Raw genomic sequence first — 27093 nt, 5'->3', positions numbered from 1 at the left:
AAACAGAAATTGAGTCACAGATATAGAAAACAAACTTATGGTTACCAAAGGGGAAAAGGAGGGGGTGATAAACTGGGAGATTGGGATTGACATATACACACTACTATATATAAAATAGATAACTAATAAGAACCTACTGTATAGCATAGGGAACTCTTATTCAGTACTCTGTAATGACCTATATGGAAATAGAATGTGAAAAAGAGTGGATGTATATATGTATATGGTATAACTGACTCACTTTGCTGTATAGCAGAAACTAACACAACATTGTAAATCAACTATATGCCAATAAAAAAATTAATTTAAAAAGAAACACTCTTTACTTATCCAAGCCTATGATTCTATTACTTAGAATAATCATGGAATCAAAAAATGTGGATCTCACAGGAACCTGGAAATTATATAATCTATCCCCCTCATTCTACAAGTGAGAAATTAGCATAAAAGATGCATTCATGGATATGCAATTAACTAATGACGGGCCAGGGCCCAAATCTGAATGTCCTGACTCTACTTATTTAAAAATTAATGCTGAATATAAATATTTGTTCTTTATATTAAAAGGAAGGATCACTAAAATTATAGACAGATATGAAATCAAAATAATGAATTCCCTGTATGAAAACGTTATTGCTGCTAACTCACAACTGATTTTTCCAGTAGTGATGCTTGATTTACTAAGAGCTATTTCCATTCTCTCTCCTTCTGTTCAACGCGACAAATTTGAGACCAGCAGATCAGACTGACCAGTACTCGTTGTATACACTTGGTCTCTGTGCGAAGCAAACAGAACCATACTGAGATTGAACAATAAACTCAGCCTCATTAGCACTCTGCTCTCACTAATTTGCCTACAGTGGACTTATTTGAAGGATCAAAGAATTTTGGATTCAGAGAAAAGAATCATTCATTTGAGAATTATCAGCACAATTATGTGAAGAACCAAAAAGACCACAGAAAGTTTAATCTAGGTTACATAGGAGCAAGTTTTGCCTCTGCAGATATTAGTCACAGGAGTGGAATAGCAGTTGAAACTGTAAACATTTTTAATTTGGAAAAGTTTTAAAGATGAAATGGACACTCAGTTATCTAGCACTAATTTTTTTCAAAAAGAAAAAAATACCACCCTGATTTGTAGTGTTTGCCAATTTCTGTGATGCAATTACTTCCACCGTCGCTCATTGAAGCCACCAGCAGTTTAATAACTGGCTTGCAAAATTCCTGAATGTTTAACATGTCTTGGCTTTTGTGAGCTGGTATGAGGCTTAGAACCTGACAGGTCTGGGATTAAATCTCAGTTGTACCACCTTGTAGCTGTGTTTTAGGTATATCACGTAAGCTACCATGGTCTCAGGTGTCTTAATTGGCTTAATAATAGCTACTTTGTAGGACTCGAGATATGGATAACAAAACCCCTGAGACCTCTCCTACTTTGCTCTTTTTTTGCTTAATCCAGTCCAGCAACGTTGGACACCTTGCAATACCTCAGACACTCTGGGCACACTCCTCCCTCAGGACTAGTTGCCCCTATTTTCTTTGCCAAAATGGTATTCACCCAGATATCCTCATGGCTCAACTGCTCTCTGTCTCTCACCCTTTGCTTTTCTCCAAAGCACTTATTGCCAGCTTATAACTACATATTGTACTTATTTGGTTTTTGAGACTTATCTGGTCTCACCCCATTAAAATATAAACTTCACAATAGCAAGGATTGTGGTCTCTTTGTTTACTACTGTATCCTCTGAGCAGTAGCAAGCATGTAGACTTAATAGTTGAATAAAGGAGTCAATGAAGAAATGAGTGAGTAAACAGTAAACTTTTAAATATTTATTAATTATCCTATCTCGAGGCTAGGGACAACTAATCTTACTTGATTTCCCTCTAGAACCAATAAACTTTCTGCTCCAGACAAAACATTTTGGCTCTGAATAGTCATGCCCATACCTACTGCCATGCCTTTTCTTATTTTTTGGTCCCATACTGTTATTATTCTAGGTACACTGGCTTCAGTTTCCCTTGTAATAGAACTTTTCTGAGAACAAAAAGAAGGCTAGGGAATATATGACAACTTACCTAACACATTGCTGGAAAACTTTGGAGGAGTCACTGCTTTTTATTAAATTGGGAAGGAAACCCTAGAAGACTGATAAAGGGTGTTAACAATATCAACAACCTAGTTCTAGATGACTAAGTACATTCCTTCCTCCAATTTCACTGTTATGGCAAAATCATAAGAAGAAAATAAAGTATGATATTATATTAATAAACACAACAAATAATACATTTACAACAAAGTAATTTATAACCATTGTTTTGAATTGATAATGAAAGACAATAATCTTTTGGTGCCCCAAGTAACAAACACAGTTTGTGAAAGAAAAGTAGGTTAAAGTATTGAACATTCATGTAGGGGAAGAGTGCTAAGCTATTTGTCCCAAGAAAATGTGAAAACACATTTATGCCCAATTCTGGTGCCACTCTCTATATTAACCAGACTCTAATGTCATAAGGAAAATCTATGTGGGAGGAAATTTCTGAGCCCTCAATTCAAAACCAAAGGTTTAATGTGTAGAAGGTGGGGATAGTGTAAAGAAATAAGGAAAAATAAGAGAAAAATATGGACATATTACACTGAGCACTTATCAAGTTTAAAAAAATCCTTTTATAATTCATTTGCATGTAAAGTTAATTTTGCCCAATAAAAGTGGTATTAATTAAGCAGTTTCATCATAAATCAGAGTTTTATTTATAATAGATATCACGGGTTGAACTGTGTCTCCCAAGAAGATATGTTGAAGTCCTAAACCCTGGTACCTGTGCCCTGTTTACTTTATTTGTAAACAGGGTCTTTGTAAATGTAATCAAGTTCAGATGTGGTTATTAGGATGGGTCCTAACCCAATATGACTGATGTCTTTATAAAAAGAAGAGAAGAGCTATAGACAGATGAAGGGAGAACACCATGTAATTATATAGGCAGAGCTTGGAGTGATGCAGCTGCAAGGCAAGGAATGCCAGGGATTGAAGACCACCACCAGATGCTGGGAAGAGGCAAGGAAGGATTTTAGAGGGAGGAAGGCCCTGCTGACACCTTGATTTCAGACTTATAGCCTCCAGAACTATGAGAGAATGAATTTCTGTTTAAACTACACAGTTTATGGCACTTGGTTACAGCTGCCTTAGGAAACAAATACCATAGCCCCAAATTGGAAGCAACCAAGATGACGTCCAATAGTTGAATAAACAAACTGTGGTACATCTATACAATGGAATATTATCCAGTGATAAAAAGAAATAAGCTGTCAAGTCACAAAATGTCATGAAGAACACTTAAATGAATATTGCTACTTGAAAGAAGCTAGTCTGAAAAGGCTACATATTTTATCATTCCAATTATATGCCATCCTGTAAAAGACAAAACCATAGAGACAACAAAATGATCGGTGATTGCCCAGGGGTTGGGGACAGGAAAGGAGGGTGAAAAAGGTATATCACAGGGGACTTTTAGGGTAGTAAAACTATTTTGTATACTATTGTAGTGGAGCATTTGTCAAAACCTATAGAACCTTAGAGCACAAAGAGTGAATTTTATTGTATGCAAAGATCCCAGGAAAGAATGTTGATTGTGACACAAAAAAAATGTATAATACAATCACACAGAAGGGGGTGGGGAAAAAGGTGCTGTCCTAAGGAAACGAGCAAAGTGTTAAGACTAAAGACAAAAGGAAATGCACCTAAGTAGTGTACTCAAATTGATAAAGGTATTTCTACAGGATTATGGGTTAAGAATTTGACACTCCTATATATTTTACATACTTTTTAAATTATATTTACTCAGTTTAAATAATTAAGTAAATGAATGGCAGATGGCAGGTTTCTCACTGTTAGAGTGGGAATTTACAGACAAGGAAGGGGAGGAAGCTAGAATGATCCATGCGGTAATGAAGTTAGAGGCATCAACATAAACTCATGTTTAGCTTAATATATGTACCAAGGTACCTATAGATATATGTAAGGAAATGTGTATATACACACATATATTTCTGTGCTCTATCAGCTGAGATGGCCTGAAAGAAATGATACCCCAGTGGCACCAAGCACACCTTACATTCAGATAATTGGTTTCTATTGCCATTCTCTAGTGAAAAGGAACCAGGGCTCACGGGAGCAACAGCTTATGGTAGGACTGGGGCAGGAAATACACAAGACAAGTCTGGAGCATCTTGCAGAGCCAGAAAGTCAGGAAGTAAAGCACCTCACGTTGATAGGGAGTAGGATAAAAGAGAACAGGACCGAGTGAAGGAACTCCCAGTGGCCAAAGCTAGAACAACTTGAGAAACAAAACAGTAAAGTAGTATTAGACAGTAAGTATTAAACAGTAAAGAAGTAGTAGTAGTAGTAGTATAACCCAGAGTACAAAATAAATATCCATGACTCCATAGTAATATAAATACTCAAATAAATTAATAAACAGTGGAGAAAAGCCAAATCTCCCATGTGGAAGAATCCCAGGTAATTTATGTAGATGCTCTGTTCTCCCAGAGGCGGGCATAATTCTCCTCTCCTTAGGTGTGGGCAGTGCATAGTGACTTCCTTCCTAAAAAGAAAGTACAGAAAGGGAACAAAAAGAAGTTTACAGTGGAGGATCCTGACAAATACCATGTCCCAAGTGATTAAGGTCAACATCAGAAGTCATAAATCAAAAAAAAAGAAAAAAGGAGAGAGAAGTCATAAATCATGTTGATTGCACAGATCCTTGATGTGATATCTTGAGAATGACATTTTACCTCTGTGGTCTTCCTCCCAATAACCCACAACTCCAGTCTTACCATGAGAAAAGCATCCCACAAATTCCACTAGAGGATCCTATAAAATACCTAAACAGTACTCCTCAAATTGTCAAGGTCATCAAAAACAATGCCAGAGGAACTGCCACAGTCAAAAAGAACCTAAGGATACTTGAGAACCAAATATAACATGGTATTCTGAATGGAATTCCGGAATAGGAAAAAAAAATCAGGTAAAAAAATCTAAGGAAATCTGAATAAACTATTGACTTTAGTTAATAATAATGTGTCAATATTGGTTCATTAATTGTAACAAATCTACCATACTGATGTAAGATGTTAAGAATAGGGGAAACTGAGTATGAGATATAGGTGGCCCTCCTGTACCATCCTCTCAATTTTTCTGTAAACCTAAAATTATTCTAAAATAATAAAGTCTTTTATAAAAAATAAAACAATGTAAGAGTTAAAAAATAATGCCAAAATGTCATGAGTAAGGAAGATATTCAATTCTTATAGCAAATGCTATAAAAGTTCCATATTCATTTACTCATTTAATAACTATTCCTTCAGTGACTACCCTGAGCTGGACAGTAGCTACCCACTGACTAAGGATATATCAGTTAGCAAAACATCCATGGTTTCTACAACCATGTCTTACAACCTCATAGGTAAAACATAAGTCAATGCAAAAGTAATATTTTTAAATTTTGGCACATACTATGAAAAGAAATGCAAATTGTAATGAAAGTACGTATAGTGAAGTTTAATCTAATGTGAACAGGGATGGTGTGAATGGGGAAGATAGATACTCTCATTTTCATTTTCTAAAAGTAGAAATTTGGGCTTCTCAGGGATTTCCAATAAATCAGCAGTAAAATATAAAAGAGAACTAAAAACCTTGATTGTTGTTGTCCTCTCGAATTTCAAAATTTGATATTGTAATACCATTAATGGTAATTTTTGAAAATCACCAAAGGTGAAAAAGAATGCAGTTCTCCTGAAAAATCTGATTCGCCTAAAATAAGCATCAAAAATTACAAGCTAAAAAAAAAAAAAAATTACAAGCTAAAATGAATTCTGCTGCATGATTCAGGGACAGTGAGTAACCTTCATGAAGCAGAGACTTCTACTGTAAACTGATGAGATAATTGTTTAATTTATGAAGAAGCAAAGATACCTTTTTCTCACTCTGATAATTCTGTAAGCGCTTTACAACATGCAAAGATGTTAACTGGAATGGTGAATATAAAAGTTTCAAATGTTTCTACATAAGTAACATTTTAAAGAAAATTAGACGATTACTCCCTAATGAATAACATCAACCTTCTCTGACCTATTGAGCAAACTCAATTATTTCTTGATAGCGGCATTAAGACTGAATAAATACGACCATATTTTGTCTTTATAGATTCTATTTCTTTATACTTTAGGTAGATTGAAAAGAAAGCATTCTTTAAAATAACTCTATTCAAATTCAGCTATTCAAATTCAGCTATCCCAAAGTCTTTGAAATTATTCAAATAACTTAAATAATAATTTTATCAAACCACATTTCACTTGTATACTATGACCACACTTGAATATGGGTTAAAACAATTAATTTTAAATTAAACTAGATGTGGAAGTTACATTGACAAATATTCAATTTACCTCCAGATGCATAAAGGACTCATGAAATACCGCTGTCAATCACTTTCCTAATGCATGGTAGCTCTAATAAGGTAGTTTCTTTAAAGCCTTTCACCACAGATTCATGCATCAAGGTCACAGCATGCCCCTTGTAGGACAGCAAGGCACCACTTTCATGAAAAAGTATAGTATGGAGTCAAGGGTGACTCTTTTCTCTTAATTTTAAAAGAATGTATTTCAAAGTTCAAGAAGAAAAATCATTGATTCATTGAACGCATACGATCCAAAGAACTAAAATTTTCTGTGTGCTTTTATTGTGTTCTGAGCAGCACGCTAATCCCTCTGCACTATCCCTTCAACAGAGTCTGTACATGTAAGCTAAGAGCACAGAATCCAGAGTCGGACCTCTGGGTCCTAGTTCCAGGTCCACCGTTCCCTGTAGTGTGGCCTCGGGAAAGTAAATAACCTCGCTGTGCCACTGTTTCTTCAGCTATAAAACGGAATTAATGACAAGTTCTACTTGTCATGCATGTTAAATGGAAATAATGCTTGTAAAGCTCATACTGCTTATTTTCTCTGCTAAATAATCCTTCCGAGGAGACAAAGAGATGTTTATATCTTACAACTCTGATGACTAAAGTTCTCAAGAAGGATATCTTGGGTAGTGTAGAACTTGTGATCACCTGCATTTGAAACACAGAGCTTGTTGAACTACATACTCATGGGACCTACCCAGACATGTGAAATATCTGGGGCTGGACTTGAGAGGCTGCATCTTAAACATTCCAGCTCTCTGCTATGTACCAAAGGCTGATACCCATCTGATTCTATACAATATGGATGATTATTATCATATCTATCTTATGGCGGGGTTGTAAGGATTAAATGAAACATAGCACCTATAAAATGCTTAGCAATGTCAGCAACTGTCACTATTAGCTATTATTTTATTAGTACGGCTGGAATATAGGATCTGTGTCATGAGTACTAAGAGGCAAGGGTGGAAAAGAAGGCTGAGGTTGTGAAAGTTCTCAAGTCAGTTAAAAATAAAAGTCTAAACTAAGTGCTTTGACGAGGAAGGCAATATCATCACAACATGCCGGCAAATATATTAACACAGATAAGAGTCTGCCTGCCTAAAAATTAAACAAAATGAGGCTTCAATTTTTTTTAACTAATAAAAATATTGTGCTAGAGAATATATCAAGTAATTACAAAGTATTTATTTAAAGACTATCAATAAATAATCCCCCACTCAAAGAGAAAGAAAACAAATTATTTGTATGTAATTTCAGTTGCACAGCTGAGCCCCTAAAAAAAGAGATGGTACTCTAGAGGTTACATATTCATCTCCTTAAAAGCTAAGTCAGCAAATACTAGGAATTAGAATATACCCTGCATTGGAATTACAAAGGTCGTTGCCATAAAATGTACTGTAACCTGACTTCATCTTGCGTTTTACGTGTCTTGTCATTTCTTTTGCTCCATTTCTCCCCCCACGTCTCAACATATCACTTCTATGCCTCACTTCCGATTGCATGGGGCCCACTTTAAGTTTCAAGGAGGATGAATACTATTTAAATGACAACACTTTTCAATAAGTACCACTCTGGAAAAAAGTCCTGAGCGTGTGGTACGTGTTGCGAATTTACTGTTCCTTCCTTTAGTTTGACTTGGTCTTTCTCCACTTGCCTTCAGCTGCCTTAGCTATAGCATCTATTCCTGTTTTCACCAAACCTCTGATATACGCTCAGCTGTAAACCATACAAGTAACACGCTCGCTGGTGCAGCCAGAGCAGGTGACCCAGATTACACAACACTGTGTTCTAACACCAAGGAGTCTTGTTCAACAGCAGCTGATCTATGCCTTGCCTTATTGATATTCAGATTCGACAGACACAAATCACATGGCCCCTTTGACAAGCACACACTCTGCCTGTCTTTGTTTTAAGCATGTTCAATAGCTACTGTCCTTCATAAACACACAGCTGAGGCTGTTGGTCTCCTCTGATTTTCCACACTGCCGAACATCCGACAAGATTATCTCAGAAACATTACTCTTGTTTCAATTTGGGGAAGTTTGTGGAATATGACAACTCCATTTATAAAACAGAAGCACATACAATAGAAAGGAAGCCCATTTCTCTCTGGCAAAAGAAATGCTTTGAACCATTATCCTTTGGGGAAAATTGAGACTCTATCTCCTTGTGTGTGAGAGCAAATGTTGGGACACCAAGTTCTTTAAAAGTGAAGATACATACACAGTATTGGGAATAAAATGCTATATAGCTCATGATTAATTTCCTTTTAAAGGATATCAATTACAAAGTGCCAGATCTATTCCATTAAAGTATAAATACATCAAAAAACCTTCTCTATGTGGCCATTTCAACCTCCTGCTCACCACTCAAAAGACTGAAAAAGAACATTTTCTATTAGAATACTTACTGGAAATCATAGAATCAGAAAATTGTTCACACTGACTGGTCCCACTGATTTGTTTAACACAGGATGCTTGCTCACACCAAATTCTTTTTACTTTTTTTTAAAGCCTTTCATTTTGTAGAACATGCAACACTACACACTTTTCCCATGAAATACTTAAAAGTCAGGAAATGCCAGAAGTTCAATAAATGGAAGAGGCTTACTTTTTATGGAGATGAGCAGTGAGAGACTGAGGCAGAAGATGAGAAGGTGGGTAACTGTCTGAAGCGCCATGGTCTTGTGGAGGACATGCTCCGACGTGTTGGTGGTGGTCTGGTCCCTGTCCAGCTCCCGAGCTCTGCCTGACTCAGAAAGAAGCCAGAGTCTCACAGCCCCTGGGTGCCACCTCTGCCCCTTCCCCTCCTACAGCTCCCTCACAGAAGACTGGGGACTTAGATTTGGAAAGCAGTTGTGATTCTTAGCATCTTACTTACACAGGAGGATGGGGTGATTTTTCAAACCTGGTGCAGACTTTCTTCATGCTGGACTGGAGTCATCCCCCCTCAGACCTTGTGTACTACTTTCCTTCCTTTAACAATGCTGCCTGAAAAGGGCCTGCTTTAGGTGAGTGTCCGGAATCATTCTTAAAAGAGGAATTAATTTCTGATGACCGTCTTGGCACACAATCATTATGATCTGACAACTATTCAAGGAACACCCTGTATTTCTGTATATTTACCTTCATCTTCAGAACACAACTCACAGACACGTCACCTTTTCATAAACATACTCTCACAACTCAGTCAGATTACAGTTGTTGATAAAATGGACAGAGTTCTGGAGACTATTTAGAAGCAGTTTTTCTTCCATAAACCTAGAGCCCATTCCTAATCCTGTTCATGATATTTATAACCTCTGGGGTTTCTTGAATTTTTGCTTTACCATAATTGTTGAATGCAAATATATTTGCTTATTTTTTATATATACTTAGGCTAAGTACTGTGGTATTTTTCTTCAGATTAAATTGTTCAAGTCCTTAAGACTATATTTTCCTTGGACACTTCACGGAAACATCTATAGTTAAAGTCAGATGTCTTATTCTCTAAGGTTAGTGCTAGTACATGGCCTTGCTCCGTCGTTAAAACTGGCTACTTGTTACACTCAAAATGCAATTTACATTTCAGATTTTGTGTAAAACTTGAGAGCTCTGTCAGAAGTTTATGTATTTCCAAGTCTCTATATTTCCTACTTGTGTATTTAAATAGGGAATAATATTTTGATGGTTTAATGTTTTCTACTAATGTTATATGCTGACCCACTCCCAGAGGATTTTACTTGCTATAGTGGGGCTTATCCATTTTAGTTTTTTCTTTCTTACAGAGTTCATGATAGTTATTGTTTTTAAAGATTTTCCCCTATAATGCAAATAATTTAGCTTGAGCAATTTAATAATTAGAGTAAAATAATTACAGATTATAGAGGCAGTATTAATCCTCTATTCTAATCCCTGTATTTTATCAGTTAGAGAATGAAAATGCAGAGCAATTATACTGTCTGCCCAGAGTCATCTAGAAAGATATGGCAGAGTTAGGACTAGAGTCTCCCCATTGATTTCTAGAACATTATGCCTTCAATAAACCCTATGGTTTCCATTTTCATCTTTATTCTTACATATCCCTTTATGCTTTTTGCGATGTGGACTCTGGGAAATCCACATACTGGAATGACCAAATCTTCCATCTGTCCTAAAAAGGCCTCCAGGGAGAGATGAATAGGCAGAGCACAGAGCATTTTTAGGGCAGTGAAAAATGCTCTGTATTATATTATAATGATGGATACATGTCATTATACTTTTGTCCAAACCCACAGACTGTATAACACCAAGAGCAAGCCCTAAGGTAATGGACTTTGGGTGATTATGATTTGTCAATGTAAGTTTATTTAATAAAAAATGTACCACCTGGTAGGTGATACTGACAATGGGGAAGGCTCTCCATGTGTCGGGGCAGGGCGTATATGGGAAATCTCTATACCTAACTCTCAATTTTATTGTAAACCCTGCTGGCACAGTGGTTAAGAATCCGCCTGCCAATGCAGGGGACACGGGTTTGAGCCCTGGTCCGGGAAGATCTCACATGCCGCAGAGCAACTAAGCCCGTGAGCCACAACTACTGAGCCCAAGTGCTGCAACTACTGAAGCCCACACACCTAGAGCCCGTGCTCCGCAACAAGAGAAGGCACAGCAATGAGAAGCCTGCGCACCGCAGCGAAGAGTAGCCCCCCCTCACCCCAACTAGAGAAAGCCCGCGCACAGCAACGAAGACCCAATGCAGCCAAAAATAAGTAAATAAATAAAAATTTTTTTTAATAAATAAAAAAATAAAACTGCTGTAAAAAATAAAGACTTAAAAAAAAAACAAGGGTTCCACCATGGACCTCATGGACCTCAAGGCTAAGTGAGTGACAACGTACAAGACCACTTGATAGACTGGAGAGGAAATGAAGGGCTCCAGGCATAGTATCTGACGGTACTAGAAAACTTTCTGTAAAGTTGTGTTATGAGTGTCACAATTAAAGAGGCAAAGAAAATTTGGGTTTTTCAAAAGACAAAATTATCAAAGATAATAAGTGGGGCTTCCCTGGTGGCGCAGTGGCTGAGAATCTGCCTGCTAACGCAGGGGACACGGGTTCGAGCCCCGGTCTGGGAGGATCCCACATGCCGCAGAGCAACTGGGCCCATGAGCCACAACTACTGAGCCTGCGCGTATGGAGCCTGTGCTCCGCAACAAGAGAGGCCGCGATAATGAGAGGCCCGCGCACCACGATAAAGAGTGGCCCCGCTTGCCGCAACTAGAGAAAGCCCTCGCACAGAAACGAAGAGCCAAAAATAAAAAAAAAAAAAAAAAAAAAAGATAATAAGTGGTTGAGGAAACATATTACACAAAGAATGTTTGAAGAAATTGTATATGTTGAGCTTGAATACAGGAAAATAATCAGATATAGCTATTAAACAAAAGAGTGAATGGCTACTATGTGTCAGATTTGGGGCAAGTTAGGAAATCTTTACAAAAGAAGTAATATTTAAGCTGAATTTTCACGTGTGGGTGAAACAAATAAATAGAGGGAAATTGGTGTTTAATGGCTTTTCAGGAAAAGGGCATCTGTATAGGAATAGAGGCATACAGTGTATGGGCAGATCAAGGAACTGAACATATTCTGATATTGCAGAAATACAAGTATGAACAGGACAATGTCAGCACATAAAACTCAGTAAACCACAAAATCAAGGTAGTTTAACTTCTAATATGAAGAAAGGAAACAATCAATAGGTTATAAACAGTGGATTGGCATAATTTAATTAGATTTGCATTTGGAAAGATAACTCCCATGGTCACGTGGCAATGACTGGCAGAGGGCAGATGAGAAGCATGGAAACCAGTGAAAAGGATGTTGTCATAGCCCACAAGAGAGCGATGGGGCCCAAACTAAATCAGACAGTGGGGAGAGCAAATGAAAAAAAAAAGAGTAAAAGTAAACTAGATAGATCGAAAGGACTGAGGTAGAGAATAAGGCTGCAGAAAAGCTATAATTTTTCCAGCTTGGGCACTTGGGATAATAGTAATGCACTCACAGAAATAAATAATATAGACAAGGGCTTCCAAACAAGAAGGAGCAAGCACTCTCCTTCAAGTCAAACACATTGAAATACATGCATTTGGACAAACTATAACTTTTGTAAAAATACATAGGTTAGCTCTAAAAGGGAGGGGAGGGGAATATCCAATTGGGACAGAAATCTCTTGCCTTTTGGCTTCATGCAGGCGACGAATTCCAATTCCTCCCATTGGCTTTGGAATGCAGATTGGAAGCAGTGGATAGATGGCTCCCTGTGAGAAACAGGAACCCAGACCTGCCCCATGTGTGAACCTACACCATGTGGAGGTCTCAACTTGCACTGAACATGGGGTGCAAAATTCTAAGCCAAAAATCTTATTAAAAATAAAAAGGAAAGAAAGAAGTACTTGTTTGGAAATAGGAAAATCAATGGTCCAGTGAGAGGAGCCTGATAGGAACCATTGTGTGGGAATGCTGTAACTCACTGTTCACACAGGGTTCCTGTGGAAGGCAGCCTCTACTGAAGATGAGCTCACAGTCTAAAACTATCGATCAAACTAGAAACCCGCTGCCATAAGAGACAGAAGACATGACAAACGGAAACATTCACACTCAAAAGACTCAAAGAAAATGGAGCTATCAGAAGAGACTTTAAAATAACACTATAAAAGGTCTGTTTAAAATTTTTTAAGAGATAAAAGAATGCATGAAAAACAATTAGGCCTATTAGAAAGTGAACCAAATATAAATTCTAAAAATGAGAAGTAGTCAGTGAAATAAAAAAATTCAACTGATGGCTTAAATGGAAGACAACACTACACTCAGCTAACTAGCAGATGGTTCCGAAGAATTCCTCCAGAATAGAGCGGTATGAGATAAGGAGATGGTCCAAAAGAATGAACAACGAAGAGAGGTAGAAAGCTCTACTCCAGAAGAATGAAGGAAGAAAATGGGGAGGATGTAATTCCTAATGGTATATATTTTTTAAATATGAGAAAAAAAATATGACTTCTTGAATTTAGAAAAGCCCACTGAGTCCCTAGAAGATACCATATTTAAAGCGCATCAAAAATAAGTGAAATAAGACAAAGTGAACAAAATAAAATCTTAAAGGTCAATATTTGTCTTTAAAGTTAAAAAGTCTACAGTGGAATGACAATAAAAAGTACTGAAGACTTTTCATCAATAAGCTAGATGTCATAAAACAAAGAATATAGGAGGAGATGAAGGTGTGTAGATATAAATAATAAGTATGGTTATAAAATATGTTCAGTTTGAGGTGCCTATTCAAAAGCAAGATGAGGATATGTGATAGGATCTGGAAATACAACTCCAGAATTCAGGACAGCGGTTCTTCTTGGTGGAATAGATAGGTATCATATTAATGTACAAACATTTTCTGAGTGCCTGTTGTATACCAGACACCAGAGTAAATATCAGTAATTCATATATATATGTTAAGACAGGCTCATTGCCCTAATGGATCTACACTCTAGTGAGCAGATGCAATCTAGTGAGAAAAAATACTTCATCATTCAGTTACTTGAGGTTTAAAACTGACTTAATAGAGTGCAAAGAGCACTGGTTACCTTCAGCTGATTACCTGCTCTGGACTGCAGATTCTTTCCTGGACGCTCTCTCGTTTAACACCCACAGAATCGAATCACCATAAAGTATATGAAGTTCTCTCGATTCGACAAAAGAGAGACTGAGCCAGCCAGGTCAAACATATAATAAGTGATAGAGTTCAGATTCAAACTCAGTTCTATTAATCTATTATTCTTAATTCTTGTCATGATGGTATTTATTTTTAATTATATAAGTAAATTATAAATGTATTCTTGTAAAAATACTCTAAAGAATCTTTGATGAATACCAATCTCACACTCCTCCCCAGAAATAACCATTGTTATTGTTTGTGAAGATTGTTTTATACCATTCTAGACTACAGGTTGCCAGATATATAGATGACTGATTGATAAACTGATAGACAAATTATTTGGCTTCTTTTCATTTTTTTCTTTTTAAATAATATTATAGTACGTGTATTATTATGCAACTTTCTTTTCTCACTCAACAATATGTCTTGGGTATTTCTGCACATTATTAAATCTACCTAGCTCACACTTTTTTGTGTGTGTGTCTCCAGGGGGTCTCGCTCCAGGTGTCTATGCTGACCACACAGTCAACCTCCGCCCCACCCCGGGCCCTCATCCCTGGACCCACTTCCCAGGGACCTAGAGACCGGCCCCCCCAGGGCCCTCAGCCTTATCTCCAGGATCCACAAGGCTGACAGGGTCCAGCCAACACCTGGTCATAAGGGACGTCTCCAGCATCTGTCTGCACAGATCTGCGCAGAGCTGGAAACTCCTGCGCCTAAAATAGCTCCAGGCCAGGAGCGGTGGCTCCATCTCCAGACCAGAGAGGCCAAGGGTCACAAAGGACCAGGACCTGGCCAGGGAGGGCAGGGGCCGAGAAGCAGGTGGTGTCCAGCTCTCCAGCTCACACTTTTTTTTTTTTTTTTTTGCAGTACACGGGCCTCTCACCGCTGTGGCTTCTCCCGTTGCGGAGCACAGGCTCCGGACGTAAGGCCCAGCGGCCATGGCTCACGGGCCTAGCAGCTCCGCGGCATGTGGGATCTTCCTGGACCAGGGCACGTACCCATGTTCCCTGCATCGGCAGACGGACTCTCAACCACTGCATCACCAAGGCAGCCCTCCGGCTCACACTTTTTAACGCCACATGGCATTCCACAGGATGGATGTACCATAGTTTAACTATTTCTTTTTCTGGGTGTCAGTGTTGTTTCCAATTTTCTCTATGCAAACAATAATTTAACAATAATCATTTTACACACCTCTCTTGTGCAAATGCACAAGAGTTTCTCTAGGGCAAATGCATAAAAGCAGTAATTTTAGGTTTTAGAGTATGTTTAGGTATTTCCTAACACATAAATTTCTACTTTATATGAATTCCCTTTTGCTGGATCTGATAAGATCTAGTCTTTTGAAAATAATGTCAGGGACTTCCCTCGCAGTACAGTGGTTGGGACATCGCCTTCCAGTGCAGGGGGTGGGGATTTGATCCCTGGTCGGGGAACTAGGGTCCCACATGCCTCGTGGCCAAAAGGCCAAGGCATAGAACAGAAGCAATATTGTAAAAAATTCAATAAAGACTTTAAGAATGGTTCATATCAAAAAAAAAAAAAACAAAAAGAAAAGAATGTCAAAAATTATCTCTACTAATATAAATTTAAGTGGTCAATATTTCTTACAGAGGGCTGATAAATATGCCAAATTTCATAGGGCAATTTTAGATGTAATTCTCTAAATAATTTCAATATCATAATTGTAACAAGATATAAATAGAGCTTAAGGATCATCTTAACACTGGGTTTTGATAAAATACTGTCAGGAGATTCTTGTATTTAATTCATTTTAATCCTGTGGTTATTATTCTATTTTGGATTCCTACGATCTAATATTTCCATTTTGCATTATTTTTGTTTATGCAAATGATCTCTATTATTAATGATGATTTCAGTAATCTTCCTCCCAAACACTATTTTCATAAGTGAAGGTTATTTGTAAATTATATCCAAAAATAAATTTCATATCGAGTTTAAAATCTATTTATTCAAAGAGTAAGAGCTATTTTTGAATCCTGAAAAGTTTTTTAACCTTGATTCTTTTTTATTCATCTTATTGTTTTCTGATTATATATCACTGATGTTTATAATGTTATCCATTTTCCAGTAGTGTTTACTGAGAGAGCTTTTCATTTGTGATTGTTTTGTTTTAGATTTTGAAAAATTATAGACTATAAAAACAAAAAAGAAAGCTAGATTTCATGAATGGATTTTAGTTGCTGGTACAATCTCTTATTCAACTAAATAAAATAAACATTAATTTAATATGAGCATTATCTATAGTCTGTATAGATAATACAGACTCTACAGATTTATAGATAAGTAGGTCTCGGCTTCCTTACAAGTACAAGAGAAATGATATAAAAGGAGAGAAAACACTCTATTAATTACTACACCAGAGTGTACCCAATACCAACGCTAAGGCTTTCTCTTTCACAACACCATAGCCCCACAAGGAGTCAAGGACTCCACCCTTTGTTTCAGGGAACCTTCCAAGTGTCCTGGTTTTTTAACAATAAGGAGTTAAGGACACATGGGACAGTTGGGGCCAAGTATAGACCAGAGTCACTGGGCATGAAACAGAATTTGCTGTTACATAATCAACAGGCCACAGGCAGTTTTCAAAGGAAAGTCTTCTAGAATAGCCTGGAGAATAGCTGACCAACTCTTTCACATAAGTAATGGATAATATATGCACACAGGGATGGACAGGCATGGTTTTAGACGTTGGTTTAACATCCCCATGGCTCTCTCATAGTTAAGGTGACTCTCTCATCTCTTTCTAATCGATTCCCATGCCTCCCACCCTCAACCAGGTCTAACTTGCCCTTTTGTCTCCTGTCACTGCCTCTCCAGTTCCAAGCCCTATTACCCTCTCTCTATGCCTCCAGATCAGATGACCTTCATCTATTCTCCTCTGGGGTGGATGCTGAGTCCCATATTTTAGAGAGTCCAACATACTACAGATATAAATATATATATATATATGTATATATATATATAAATTAAGAAAAAAATGAAAAATGACAAAATTATACATGACAAGGGAGATACAGTTATTTAACTCAGAGGACATTTTTTAAACTCTAAGAGATTACTTTTTACAACTCTATGTAAGTAAATATGGAAATCTAGATTCAGTGCATAATTTCTTAGAAAAATACATATTACCAAAACTGAACCCCTTAGAGACAGAACAAAATAATGTTTTTGTGTGTGTGTGATTTATCAAGCAAGGACCAGTTAAGGAAAGTACCACTTTATATTTTCTCCCATACTCCTCTCTCTCTCATTCACCAATTCCCACACTCCTGCTCTGGAATTAAACCTCTCAATAAAACATTAGCACTTAAGCCTTGCTTCATTCCAGGAAATCCAAGCAAAGGCACACAACCTGATAACCTGTTAAAGAGACTCTGTTTTAAAATGTAGGTTTTTATTATCATTCAGGTATAGTGAGGCCAGCAGATCAGAAGATGATTGCCACTGAAAAGATGGTTTGTTTGTTATTCACAGTTCCCACGAGGAGGGGACACCTCATGCTAGGCAGGGCCACACAGGAAGCACCATGGTCATCCAGGAGGCAGAAGGAACAGTGGGAAAATGTGTTCCTTCCTGTTTCTGCAGGAAGGAACAGGTGAGGCAGGGTAAGCAGGTTTACTTTAGAAGATATAAAAGGAATGGGTGAGGCAGGGTATGCAGGCTAGCTGGGATAATTGCAGCAGGCTCTGGGGTGTAGAGGTCGTCTTTAGTGGTCTGGTCCCTGATTCTGGAGTGATCTGGGCAGGAGAATAGTGGTCTGGAGTATGAGTCTGATAAAGGAAGTGGTGGGGTGTGGGCTCTGAATTGGTTAGTTTGCATCTGAAAGGCATGCTTGCAGAGGAGTCTTACTATTTCTAGGAATTGGCTAGTCCTGGGAGGGGCACTTTCTCAGTCTCTCCAAGGTCAGAAAAAGATGTCAAAGCATTGGAAATACAGAAAATGAAAAGGTATGGTGAGTTCAGACACTCGGTAACATCCAAAACAGTGGATGAAGTTGAAATCTCAAAGTTCTGTGTAGAAAGTTTGTGAAGGATATATTTTCTGTAGAATATATAACTATGTAGTTATATAGTAGTTATAGTTAGGTAGACAATAAATAGAAACATGATACATAGATGATAGATAGTGCAAATTGTCACTCACCATCTGGTCTACAAGGATTGAGTCATTAGCCACTGCATTTGCTGACCTACGGAACACCCTGAAAGAAATTCAGGGTGAAGATCAGGAATGAGGCACTCTGTGCTCCGGGGAAATAGGCCGAATAGGCCCTCAGATAGTTAGAAATACTTCAGGAAATTTTTTTAAATGAAACTGGACTCTTGTATCTCCTCATATTAAGAAAAGTACTAAAATCATTAACTGAGATATCTGTTCCTTGTGATTAGCACTAACCTTCTACCAAGATATATGCTGGATTACATGTACCCCTTTTCTAAAATCACATATATACCAGCCTCTTCCCCGACCTCTTTGAAGCAGTTTCTCAGAGCTGTATGAGAGGCTTCTCCCAGGCTATAGTCCTCATAAGACACTGAATAAACTAAGCTCACAGCTCTTACATTGTGTGTGTGTGTGTTTTCAAGTTTATAGTTTTGGTAACCACAAAAGGACTCAGAGCAGATTCAGAACCTCAGGAGGTTCCAAGTTGGTCCATTCAGAACAGAAATTCAGCCAGTGGTCATGCCATGAGGCACTGGGCTAGACCACAACGGGGAGAATTCTGACATGATATACTTAGGATATTCAGGGTTCCAAGACCATGGACTGGGTTCAAAACAGGGACTTAGGCCCAGAGTGGGAAAGGGAGACAAATCAGCAAGTCCAGGCAGAAGCTCAATGTGCTGAAAAAGTGTGAGAGGAATTAAGGTGAAAGAATAAGCCTGATAGTCATGTGAGAAAACATGCTAAGGGCAATAGGACTAACTCTGGTTCCCAACTTGTACTGCTTTGGCAAAAATGTCTGCGGCTCTACGGGGCTGAGTCTGCACTTTGAAGTTCCCTAGCGAATAGATGAGACAGCCAGACCAAAGCAATCGACCGACAGGTGGAAGAGTCCTTGTTTCTCCAAAATCGGCATAGGTGCCAGTAATCCAGATGCACTGGATGTGGGTGCCTTCTTACAATTATTAATGCTCATTTACAACCAGGATCTGAACCATGACAGGTATTGATTCTTTTTAAGACTTTTTTTTTTTTTTGGGATGTGGACCATTTTTAGTCTTTATTGAATTTGTTACAATATTGTTTCTGCTTTATGTTTTGGTTTTTTGGCCACAAGGCATGTAGGATCTTAGCTCCCTGACCAGGGATCAAACCCACACCCCCTTGCATTGGAAGGTGAAGTTTTAACCACTGGACCGCCAGGGAAGTCCCAACAGGTATTGATTCTTGATAAATATTTTTCTTGGCTAGATCCACATCTAAGAGCTTAGAATACTTAGATTATAAGTAACAGGTAACCTTAAGAAAATAAAGAATTTATTGGCAGAATACTCAATGCCTCACAGGAAGATGAGAATTTAGGAGAACAAGTTTGAATAGAGCAAAACCATGGTGCTGCTGAGTCAGGACAATAAGAATCGCATAATTCCGTGAGGATAATACCACTCACATGAATGAATTTGAATAATCTCCCCCATTCTGTCAAAGTCGAGGAAGAGGGAACCAGAGTGGCCTACCTAAGTAAGGCAGGGCTGTGCACCTTGATTTGCCATGCAGTGCTACCAAGCTACACCAAATGAAAAAGCGAGAACTCCCCCAAAGGAATTTAGGATGCTGCTGTCAAATGACGGGGAAATGGATGCTGGCAACCGAAAGGAGCGAATGCCCATTATAAACCCAAAGAGAGGGGCTTCCTTGGTGGCGCAGTGGTTGAGAGTACGCCTGCCATGCAGAGGACACAGTTTCGTACCCTGGTCCGGGAAGATCCTACATGCCGCGGAGATGCTAGGCCCGTGAGCCATGGCCGCTGAGCCTACGCGTCCGGAGCCTGTGCTCTGCAACGGGAGAGGCCACAACAGTGAGAGGCCCGCATACCGCAAAAAAAAAAAATTAATGAAGAATCCATGACAAGGCTGAGTATCCTTAAGAGGTTTTTAAATTTAAATAACGACAAAATCCAATGAATAAATCACTGTACATTGTCACATAAAAATTACTCCCCATTGAAGAGAATGCCCACCACAAAATTACTAGATATATTAAAATGTACTTATTTGTGTTACAGAGTTCTGCAAAAGTTTAACTGAGAGATATTTTCTAGAATTGTGGAGAGAACACAAATATAAATTTGTGAAGTCACATAATAAGATAAAGGCAATGATTCAATTAATTTATTGGCATATATGAACTTTATTCAAACCCTACAATTGCCTTTGAAATTATTATCTTTCATAAAGATATATATAGACACCTTTTTTATTGAAGTATAGTTGATTTACAATGTTGTGTTAGTTTCTGGTGTACAGCAAAGTGATTCAGATATATATATATATATGAATATATCTTAATATATATACACACACACACACACACACACATATATATATATATATATATATATACATACAAGCGTCTTTGTAAAAACTGACTTCCTGAGTTCAGGGGGCAGTCCTGATTCTAGTTAATCTATGTCCCTACTCAGAAATTAAAACAGATGAGGCTCTTTTGCTCCTTCTCCTCATTCAATTATCACCACCACAGAAAAGCAGAAATAGCAACAGAGCTGGGATTTCAGTAGGAGAGACAATATAAAAAAATACATTCTATTCATATCATAAATCATTGTGACACTACTAAGAAAAAAACATGAACAATTCTGACAAGTTGTCACCACTGACATCAATATTAATTTCTAAAATCCTTAGTGGACTAAAACTTTCAGCACCCTATAGTACTTCTTTCTTCTATTTTGCTATAAATAATGATTACATAGAATTTTTTGTTCATCACTCAGGACAAGGGAGGGCAAAGGAGTACAGAGGGATTCATGTGCTGACCCTGGTCTTCAGGGGGCCCGGGTACTACACCAGGTGAATAATTGTAAGGTACACGAGCCTGCAGAATCTCCCGGAAGCTTTTTATCAAATACTAGGGCTGTGGATTTCTTCCCAATAATTATTCTTATATCTGTAAATAAATGTATCTACCTCTCTGTGGAGGAGGAGAAAAGATGTATGAATTGGGAGGCTGAAGAGAACAGAGTGGAAGCTCAGAGTCTGGATGCATAGCTACCCAAAGCTTTATCACCATTTCTGTCCCCGGGACATTTGGGATGAACTCTGAGACTATGTCAGCACCCAAGTGCTCAGTACTGAAAAAACTCCCCAAATCTCAGATTTATAATTTCGACCTCACTGGCAGTGGCAGAAGAAGGTATCAGCACAAAGAGCTGTTAATTCTTTAAAACCTTGATAGTTTTAGCAAATGAAACTATAGCCTTAAAAATTCAAACCCACTAAGAAAAAATTCAAAACAAACAAATTTAAGAGTTTTGTTAGTTTACCAAGTGAATCTTTGCTTTGTAAAGGATAAATCCATACACTATTTGCCTTCCAAAAGTGTTGGGGTTTTTTCCTTCTTTATAAAACACATTTTGAGTGCAGTATGGCAGATATGAGCACTCAAATCTAATTCTATTGTTGCAACATTCAAAATCATTTGTTAAGTCCCAAATATATACAGGTTTGGAGAAAACACATATAAATTAACCCAGTTATTTACATTAAGAGCTCATATTAAAATCGGTGTAGACAACCACGAATACAATGAATTGTAACATAATAAGATAAATGTTTTAAAACATGTTCAAAGTGCTATGAAAGCATGAATGCAAAAGTGATTGATTCTGCCTGAAAATTCAGAGACAATTTCCTGGAAGAGATGTCATTTTAAATGGACTTTTTAAGAATAAGTAAAACTATGCCAAGAAATAATGTGTGATAAAAGTATTCAAGACCCAGGAGACAGCAGAATATATGAATGTATTTATGGAATCAGCAAATAACTGGGATTAGCTTGACCAGGGGATGCTCAGAGGGAAGTATTGAAAGATGTCTGGACGAGGTGGACTCAGCAGGTTTTGTGACCTGGAATGTCATGCCAAGGAGTTTGGAGGGTCAACAAAGGGTCATAAGGAAGGGAGTAATATAATTAGATGAGTGGTTTAAAGTTAAGGATGATAATCCCAGCTGCAGTGTGATGAATAAAGTGGAATCATCTGGATGATAGGGACTGTAGCCATTTGATGCAGGAAAAGGGAGGGGTACAAGCTACGGTCTGTGGAACAACTCTAAACATCTGCCTATTTTTATATTACCTGCAAGCTAAGAATGGGATTTTACATTTTTAAATAGTTTCAGGTTTTTAATTGAATAATATCTGACACATAAAATGTAAAAATTATATAAAATTCAAATTTCTGTGTCCATAAATAAAGTTGTATTTGAGCACAGCCATGTATTCACATCCATGTTGTCTACAGCTGGCTGCATTCACAATACAGCAGCAGAGCTGAGCATTACAACAAAGACCACGTGGTCCACAAACCCGAAACTATTTATGACCTAGCTTTTTACCGAAAAAATCTGCTAATGTCTGACCTAGAGTATAAACAAACTGGATAGCTAGGTCCAAAATGAGTTATATTCAGAAAGATTCTACCACCAGTAGTAAAGTATCAGCATCACCGAAAACTATTCATCGTTCTAGATATTAACCTAGTTCAAGTTCTGGTAACTGATAAAAATCCTGAATACAGAAAAATGTCACTACAAGAGAATATTGGGTAAGCTGGCAGTAAGCAGATAATCTAACCCTCCTTCTTCCTAACACCACAATACCAACTGAAATGATTTTTTAAAAACATTAAAATATTGGAAAACCCCATATTGCACTGAAGACTTGGGGAGGAAGCTAGCTCTATGGGACAAATTTCAAGGAATTTCTAACAGAATGTTTTTAAGACAAGACTAAAGAAGCCAGGGAGAGTCAAGCACACAGCTTCCATTCTGGAGAAAGTGATCTTATTTGGCAGGAAATAAGTAAAAGAGATATTTTGAGGAACAGTGATTAAAAGCACAAGACTCAATGTCAGCCAGTCCTGTCTATAGCCCCATCTTTATAACTTCATTCACTAAATGTGTATTTAATGAGTATTGACTGCATACCAGGCAATTACATGATATTGCACAAGCTTAACATCGCTGAACCTGTTTCTTAAAAGGCACCTTATAGGTCTGCTCCGAAAATCAAATAACAGCCACCTCCAACCTTCTACAACAAGGACAACTACAAACACTTCTATAGAGCTTCCTATGTGCTCAGCATTGTTCTAAGCACCTTATGTGTTCATTTATTTAAATCCTTACGACACCATTTTATAGATAAGGAAACGGTAGTAAACGAAGTTACGTAAATTACACGAGGTTTCACAGCTATGCAAGGAGAACCGTGATTGGAAATCAGATGGTCTGCGTACAGGGCCCATGTTCTCAACCACTGCGCTGCACTATTTCTTCAAATCAAATAAAATATGAAAAGCTGCACCATGTCTATGTTTTGATTGTTTAGTAAATGGTGGTTATTTCCATATTTTATGGAATTGCTTTAATCACTGATACAGAGGTGAAGGCTACCAAGTGGACAGAATGGAGGATAGATGGAAATCACTTTGCTTGAAAACCTTTATATCAAGGGCATTGAGAGAAGCTCACCAGGAAAATCAAGGGAAAGAAAAACCTATCACACAGAAAACAACATGGCGAGGAGGCACTTGTAACTAAGGTGGGGCTCTTCCCTGATGCGAAAAGCTGTGGTCCCACGAAGGATGGGAAGAAGAGTTGAAAATCATTTTCAAAAGATTTTTCTTTGCCTAAAGCTATTCATCAAGATAAATTTCTGATGGATGAATGATTTAAATGAAAAATATAAGACAATAAATAATGCATAATATAGATGCAACTATGTAATTTTGGGATGGGGAAAACTGTCCTTAATACCAAAACAAGCCCTTTAAAGAAAAATTATTAATATATTTGATCTGGTTGCAAAGCAGATGAAAAACTGAGAAAAACAATGGCAAGATAATTCCAGGTGGGCTTCCTCCCATCACAGGGCCTCTGCACATGCTGTTCTCTCTTTGTGTAAATGCTCCCCTAATTCATCCTTCAGTGCCTGGTGTCATCACCAACTGTCATTTCCTCAGGCAGGCATTCATGGCCTAGTGTGTTCGTTTTCTGGGGCTGACATAACAAGGTATTATAACTGGGGGGCTAAACAACAGGGCTGTGTTTCCTCACAGCTCTGGAGGCTACAAGTATGGGATGATGGTGCTGGCAGGGTTGGTTCCTTCTGAGGGCTGTGAGGGAGGGATCTGTTCCAGGCCTCTCTCCAGCCTCTGGTGCTTTGCTGGCAATAGTTGACACTCCTTGGGCCCTGCTGCTCTACCCCAAATTTCCACCTTCATCTCTACACAGCTTTCTCCCTGGGTGCATGTCTGGCTCCAAATTTCCCCTCTTTATCAGGATACCGAGTTGTATTTGATTAGGGGCCCGATCTACTCCAGTATGTCCTCATTTTAAATAATTACATCCACAATGACCCTATTTCCAAGTAAGGTCAAGTTCTGAGGTACTGGGGGTTAGAACATCAACATATGAATTTGGGAGAACACAGTTCAACCCAGAACACCTACCTAAATCCAAGCCTCCTTTTTATATTCATTCTTCAAATACCAAGAAAATATTCCTTTCCTTTGTCCCATGAATTAGAGGTATACTTTTACAATTGTTTGTGTTATTATTTTATTAATATCAATATTCTCCACAAAACTGTAAGCACAATCAAAGCTGAAATTACCTCAATGACAAATGGAACATCATTCATTTGTCCACTCAACGGATAGTTTCTCTGTGCAATGAATGCCCTGGGCAAGGTGTCAAGTATACAGCAGCATGCAAGTCAGGATAATCCTGACCCTCATGGACCACAAGATTTAATAGAGAAGCAGATGATAAATAGATACGTAGATATATAGATAGATACACAGACACATAGGTACCTAAACTGGTAATAGATGAGAGAGTGAGAGAGAGAGACACCATGGATGATGAGTACAGGGACAAGACATGCACTGCTGAACAATGCTAGCAAGTACATTTTACCTCCTGCCCAAGTTTTCCCTTTTACCCTGAAAAAGTTTCATTCCTGGCTCCTCCCGCCCTCCTTCACTGCAGGTTTAGTCTCTAACAGTAAGCAATGGAAGCCAAGGTTATCAGTACATTGGAATCTCACTGTCTCTGTCTCTGTCTTGTCTCTGTCTCTCTCTGTCTCTTTCTCCCTCCCCGCAACCAACTGTGTAGTGAGATCCAGAACTAATTTACTGCTGCTAAATTCAGTTTCCAGTGCAGGGATTGATGCTGAAGCCTGGAGTCCCAGCCTCCCGCCTATACTCGGACGCACGTGTGGTAGTTTTGCTTAGTGTTTAAAAGCATGTACACAGGTATGCAGATAGCTCTGCTCTGTCTTTTTGCACAACTTAGAGCAAGTTGCTAAATCTATGTTTCCTCATCTTTAAAGGAGGAAAATAATAGTTCCCATTTATGATTATTGTAATTATTAAATATTAATTATGTAAAATGCTTAATGTATTTATATGGCCCATAATAAGGAATCATGAAATGTTAACTAATAATATTAGGGCCAATTCTCTTGGCTGCTTTTCCACCAGATTCCTAATTTTCTTCTTTTTCCTATTGAAATTTCCTGTTCACTGTGGTTAAGAACACAGACACCTCTACCTAAAAATCCTTGCCCCAAGGACTGTGGAAACCCAGCATGAACTGAACCAGGCTGAGAAGGAAGCCAGAGGTGGGTATTTGTTTGTCTCGAGAGACAGAAGTGCAAGGTACTTGTAGATATTGATCACAACTTGACATCTTAGCCATAAATATTCCCAGCGCCTCCCAAACTCAGAACAGGGTATACACAGGGAAGAGATCTCATAGCTCATTCCCTGGGATCAAAATTCACCAACTGTCAATACTTTTTTTTTTTTTAACGTTTTTATTGGAGTATAATTGCTTTACAGTGCTGTGTTGTTAGTTTCTGCTTTATAACAAAGAGAATCAGTTATACATACACATATATCCCCATATCTCTTCCCTCTTGCGTCTCCCTCCCTCCCACTCTCCCTATCCCACCCTTCTAGCTGATCACAAAGCACCAAGCTGATCTCCCTGTGCTATGCGACTGCTTCCCACTAGCTATCTATTTTACATTTGGTAGTCTATATATGTCTATATATACACTACCACTCTCTCACTTTGTCCCAGCTTACCCTTCCCCCTCCCCATATCCACAAGTCCATTCTCTAGTAGGTCTGTGTCTTTATTCCCGTCTTGCCCCTAGGTTCTTCATGACTGTTTTTTTTTAGATTCCATATATATGTGTTAGCATATGTTATTTGTTTTTCTCTTTCTGACTTACTTCACTCTGTATGACAGACTCTAGGTCCATCCACCTCACTACAAATAACTCAATTTCGTTTCTTTTTATGGCTGAGTAATATTGCATTGTATATATGTGCCACATCTTCTTTATACAATATACAATGGAGAAAAGACAGCCTCTTCAATAAGTGGTGGTGCTGGGAACACCGGACAGCTACATGTAAAAGAATGAAATTAGAACACTCCCTAACACCATACACAAAAATAAACTCAAAATGGATTAAAGACCTAAATGTATGGCCAGACACTATCAAACCCTTAGAGGAAAACATAGGCAGAACACTATGACATAAATCACAGCAAGATCCTTTTTGACCCACCTCCTAGAGAAATGGAAATAAATAAACAAATGGGACCTAATGAAACTTCAAAGCTTTTGCACAGCAAAGAAGACCATAAACAAGACCAAAAGACAACCCTCAGAATGGGAG

At 38.1% G+C, this 27093-nt stretch overlaps 1 protein-coding gene across 2 annotated transcripts in view; it reads right to left on the bottom strand.

Moving 5' to 3' along the window:
- Window positions 1-27093, bottom strand: part of CRB1 (crumbs cell polarity complex component 1) — a 256838-nt gene that overhangs the window by 204754 nt on the left and 24991 nt on the right. The window contains exon 1 of one of the 2 annotated variants that reach the window (XM_032613006.1): window positions 9070-9291. The exons of the other annotated variant lie outside the window; for it this stretch is intronic. Coding sequence (XP_032468897.1) covers window positions 9070-9139 — 70 coding nt within the window. The 5' untranslated portion in view covers window positions 9140-9291. Of the gene's footprint in view, window positions 1-9069; window positions 9292-27093 lie in introns of those variants that run through there. 2 annotated transcript variants of the gene reach the window in all.

This window comes from Phocoena sinus, chromosome 1, assembly GCF_008692025.1.
Source record: "Phocoena sinus isolate mPhoSin1 chromosome 1, mPhoSin1.pri, whole genome shotgun sequence".
In the NCBI taxonomy this organism is placed as follows: Eukaryota; Metazoa; Chordata; class Mammalia; order Artiodactyla; family Phocoenidae; genus Phocoena; species Phocoena sinus.
Note: the sequence above shows the minus strand (reverse complement) of the source record. Positions and strands in the feature narration are given on the sequence as shown.